Consider the following 5222-nt stretch of genomic DNA (forward strand, 5'->3'; position numbering starts at 1 on the left):
CCTCTGGTTTTCTGCTTACTAACGTACAGCCTCTGAGGATCCAAAACTTCAGAGCAAGTGCAAGCACAGGAGCTCTGCATTTCTGCTTGGGAAACACACGGCGTTGAAGAGTCTGTTGGTCAGCAGATAGCGCTGACTCTGTTAGATGGGTTAGAAACAAACCACTTTGTTCTGCAGGGAAGCCTAATCAGTCTAGACCCTGTAATACATGCCCAGTGACAGTTATTTTTCAGTGTCCGAGATGGAGCTGGGGCAGAGGAGCCAGTCAACGTTTCAATCAGCAAGGATTTGTGGCATTCAAATATGCCGAGAGTCCATGACACTTGCAGGGGACAATCACGTCTTTGGCCTTTTTTGGTCTGTGTCTTTGAGGAAGACACTAGCATGGGAGTTGGCGTGGATGGTTTCTTTCGTGAAGTAAGAGGCTATACTGCTAGCCGCCTTTTCCCCTGCAGCCTAGCTGAAATGGGATCTGATGTAGCTTTCAGATCAAATCATTTAAAATTGACATTTGCCATTGCTAAACTTTTCGTCTAGCATAAGGGAGAGTGTCTGTTTAGTGAAGTGGAACAAAGCAAGTAGGCATATGATAGCATCTTTCATTTGAAAAATCTGGGAGATTTTGTACATCAGAGTAAATTAAAGTTGTTTCAGTGTGATTAACATGCGAATTTGACACTGTATTTGTTGCCTTGGGCCATGAAATGGTAGGACAAAGAAAATATAATTGAAAAGGTCTTAAATTAATCTCCATCATAGCATATGTCAAGTGTCATAGTGGCTTTAACAAACAAGAGACAGACTTGGAAAGGTGATACTCTTCAGTTAGACCAACTAATACTGTAAAGAAGACTGGGCAGGCTTCTGGCTAGGACTTCTGCACTTGTGTAAAAGAGACGTTTTTGCTTCTGCTTTTCTTTCAGAGCTGCAGGAGACTTGAGTGTCTGAAAACACACTCATTTTTCCAGCAGTGCTGGGTACGCTGAAAGAGGATATTACCTCCCTGCAGGCCATGTCTTGCTGATATCCCTGGACCATTGCGTCTACAGCAGTGCCACTACTTTAACTGATAAAGCTATCTCTCTTACATTGGTGTAGATGAGAAACTGAAAAATGTGGTGAGTGAGGTCTGTGTGACAGCCCTTGACATGAACCCAGTGCCCAGAATGAATAGGCACTGAAAAGAAAGCAGTCTCTAATTGTATCCGATCACCACAATCTTACATGAAAGTTGCGGACATTTTGACCCTTGAAGTTTAGCTCCTTGGTGCATTTGTCATAGAAAAAATGTTAACTGGTTTAGAAATCATGGTCAGGATCAGGTCATGGTCAGGTCATTGTTTTTGTTGCGCAGTGTGTGTACAGCTTACGTGGGGACTGCTGCTGACTATGAAGGTTATGGACAACCACAGGGGGAAGAGGCAGATGCTCAGAAGAGCCTGCCGTGCCCTTACAAGTGTGTCCCAGCCCTGGGACAGGCAGGGATAGGGATTTGCTCTTGCTGGGTAGCAGTGAACCTGCTGGCAGGTCGCTGCCAGTCCCTTGGGCTTGGCAGAAAGGCTAGTACTGGATATGAGCAGGTTGTGGCTGTACCGTGAAGCTGCGCTGTGCCCCTGTCTTGGGAGATGTTTGAGATAAGTTTAATGTGGAAAGGGGTGGAATAAGGCACAGGGTTGTTTTGTTTTGTTTTGTTTTGTTTTCTCTGAAAGCAATCTGTTGTGTTATAGAGCTGCCACAAACTTCTTGTTCCTTTTAATGTTTAGATAGTTATTGGAAGAGGAAATGGCCACAGAGGGACTAACCTGTTGGCCTAAGGTTCTGCAGGAAATCTGTGGCAGAGCTGGGAATAAGATCCACAGCGCTTGACTCTTCATCTTATTCCATAGCAGTCCCATGTCCTTTGTTTGCTTGGCAGCTGGAGATGATTTCCAGTTGCTTGTGAGCGTGATGTGGACTTGCACCTGATGTGCTTTTCCGTGCTACAGCAGTGTTGTGGCTGAGGCTGAAAAGCTCCGGCATAAACTGTATTTTTTTTCCCAGGATGGTGCACTCCTTAGCCAAAGCTTTTTTTGTTTGCACATCCCTTAATTGTTACAGGAACATTCTGCTGTCCTTAATCATATCCCTGCAATTTGACCTGCATTTCCTATCAGTATTATCTAGAGCTGTTTTATTTTCTAATTCCTCCAGCCCTGTTTTCCAGATGTTCCTTCTGCATGCAGAAGTCACAACTGCTGTACTCCCCCTCTTTCCTCCCTCTCCCTTCATTTTTAGGTCTTAGGAAGCTGCTTGTAATATATTCATATATTCTGCTTCTTTTTTCAGTTACACAGCCTTGTTCACAAGTGATCCCGGCATTGTAGTTTTTAACACAAATTTGTTATATTACAAGGAGATGCTACGGTAGTGGAAGTGAGTCTTTTCAGCTATGGGATACAAATTTAGAACCTCCAGAATGGATCTTGGGCTGTCCAACTCTGAGCTTTGCAATTTATTTTAAGGTTTTTTTTTCATTGTTGTTCATTAAATATTTGCCATTATCAACATATTTTGTTAGCATGTAATAACTACCTGCTAGTTGCCCCTGAGGACAACTGTAGAGGGTCATCCAGAACCCCATTGTGGTACTCTGGATATGCAGTGTATGGGGAGTGTTGGATGTTTCGCAGTGGGATCCACAGTCTGTGACCAACAGTGGGAGCATCTGCCCCACTCGCCCGCAGGAGCCACAGGGGCAGAGGATGGGTTTCCTCTCTCCCCCTTCTCCTGTGGGGTCCCTGTGGTCAGGTGGGCTTCACTGAGGTGGGGACACTCAACCTGATATTGAAGTAGTGGTCCACCTCCTTTTCCAAGGTGGAAGGAGGTAGAGGCGGGGGGCATGCCCAGGTGTGGGTCAGATAATAGAATAAGGATGCACACCCACACCTGGAAATCTTCAGTGGAGACATAACGACGGGTTCCTCCATCCTGTTGCTCAGAGAGTTTACAGTCTCACTGGTGAATGGTACAGTCATGGTCCTGCCTGGGGTGAACATGGAGCCCTGGGAGGAGACAGCAGACGCTGTATCCCCTGGCGTTTGGCACTTGGAGATCTCTTACGATCCCTGGCGTATATTCTGCCAGCACAACTGATTCCCGAATTATTAGTGTCAGTGTCGTGGTTATGGTTACATGCTTATGATTGGTGTTACTGGAGTGCGCAAGAGCAACAGTGGGCCTGGAAGAACCCTGTTGTGCCTCAGGTGCAGCACAAATGGAGCAGTCTCGGATGTGAGGCTTTAGCAGTCTGAGGAAAGATCAAGAGATACCAGATGGACACGTGCTGTGGGGATTAGTACACTGGATTACAAGTTGTTGGTTAAACGCTCAGATTTCTGTTACTTAATTATTCCTCCAAAAAGAAGATACAAAGTCATTCCCATCTTTCTAAGCACCATTTTAATTCTTCTTTTTTAAAGACAGGCAATATTTAGATACATAATACCAAGCACACCTGATAGTCCTTGCGTTTACAACCTGTTGTCCTTACACTGCCATACTTTCCTTGAAGATACATTATTTTCAGAAGGCAACAAAAAACCCCTTTACATTGTGGGAATCCTTTGCACAAGGCATTAATTCAACTTGTACATTGTGTTGCTGAGAATTTGTAGGCTGCGTAAAAGGGACCATAGCAACATTGTCTTGAAATTTGAGTGATGGCTTCAACTGGAATATGGTGGACTGCCACAGTGAGCTTGTTCTCTCTTTGCCTTTCTTTCCCCACCTCTGGTACATAATGTATTTCTTGTACCTCTGGATGGAGTCATGCTCTGCTCTGTTGTTTACCACCTTTAAAAACTTTCCAACAACTTGCTAGATAATCCTGATAACAAGTGTTGAAAAATTTTGAACTCCTAGCCTGAATGGGTAGGATGAGTGCTAGGGGAAAGAGTAGGTAAAAGTCACAAACATTGCATAAAAATATGAAATTCTGTTTTTCTTAATCTTTCTGGCAATTATTTCTGAGATGCTTGTTTATATGTTCAGTCATGTGAGTTTGTTTAGAGGATTAGTGGACCTCATGTGGAAAATTCCTGGTGGTGCTGGAAAAACAGGTGCTGGTGGACTGTCTGTTGGGGTTAGCACTGATAAATAAATCTTCATCCGAGGGAGATGGGGAGAGAATGAGGGCTCCCTCCAAAACCCAGACCATAAACCAAGTAATTAAACTTTGCAGGTGGTCTGACTGTCCTTTGCTTCCTACTCTGTGGTAGATTTGTCAGGAAGAGGAGCAGTTACCTGACCTGGTCTTAATCCAGTATATACCTTAAGAAGAACTAAAGCTGTGAGATGAGTGAATTAAGTCTGGACTATATGACCTCATCCCAACTAATTATCCGATTGTTTTGCTTGAACGTCTGTTGTTATCTGTGTGGGTAGGGAAGTTCAGCCTCTGAATGGAGCAGCAGAGTGTGTTTTTGCATGCAAGTGGTATTCGTTTTCGAGAAATGTTCCTCCCTGGCTCAGGCATGGCTATTATACATCTAGTCCAACTGTGCGATACTGTGCTATGCATTAGAGGGGCATGGGGCGATGGTTATTTGTAGGACTAAAGAGCCAGCCTTTGGAAGGGGAAGGCTTTGTTGCTGCAGAACCTGTCAGCATTTGCACACATCACAGCAACGTGTATGGTTTGACAGACCCGCGCTCAAGTAGTAGGTCAGTTACGACATTAATCTATGCACTGCTACCTCCAATGTGTCCCTTTCCTCTGCCAACCTGTTGATGACACCCTACCTTTGACCTTCACGCGCCCTTGTGCCCTAGGGTTGGGTGGTTAAGTGGGTTTGGGAAGGAGGAGAAGCCCGATGGCTGGCCGTGCAGGACCTTACGGGCCGATTCTGTCTGGGCGGTTCAGAGCCTAGAGTTACCGCGTGTGTCGTTCATCCGCTGCACAAATAGCCGGGAGAGAAGCGGAGGGAGCGGCTCAGCAAGCCGGGCTGTCTCAGCGTTTCCCGAGGGGCGAGGAAGTGAGTTTGTTCTCCACGTAGCTGTGGGGCTCTTTGAACGAGGTCACCCCTGGCCGCAGCGGGGAGCGTGTCTCCGCTCCGTCGTGCGCGCAGCGCGAAGGCTGCGGTAGGGTCCGCCGAGGGAGCATCCCCTGTCCGTGCGCACGCGTTGGACCGCGCGCCCGGCCTTTCCGCTGGCTGCCGCGGGGTTTCTGTCCGGGCGGCCCCGGG

The 5222-nt window shown here is 46.4% G+C and overlaps 1 protein-coding gene across 1 annotated transcript in view; it reads left to right on the forward strand.

Moving 5' to 3' along the window:
* The first annotated feature begins 241 nt into the window (after window positions 1-241).
* KIT (v-kit Hardy-Zuckerman 4 feline sarcoma viral oncogene homolog) overlaps window positions 242-5222 on the forward strand; it is a 46949-nt gene continuing 41968 nt past the window's right edge. The window contains exons 1-3 of the mRNA XM_010574569.1: window positions 242-417; window positions 2326-2403; window positions 4810-5012. Coding sequence (XP_010572871.1) covers window positions 242-417; window positions 2326-2403; window positions 4810-5012 — 457 coding nt within the window. The remainder of the gene's footprint in view (window positions 418-2325; window positions 2404-4809; window positions 5013-5222) is intronic.

This window comes from Haliaeetus leucocephalus, unplaced genomic scaffold (genome assembly GCF_000737465.1).
Source record: "Haliaeetus leucocephalus isolate CR32 unplaced genomic scaffold, Haliaeetus_leucocephalus-4.0 Scaffold439, whole genome shotgun sequence".
Taxonomy (NCBI): Eukaryota; Metazoa; Chordata; class Aves; order Accipitriformes; family Accipitridae; genus Haliaeetus; species Haliaeetus leucocephalus.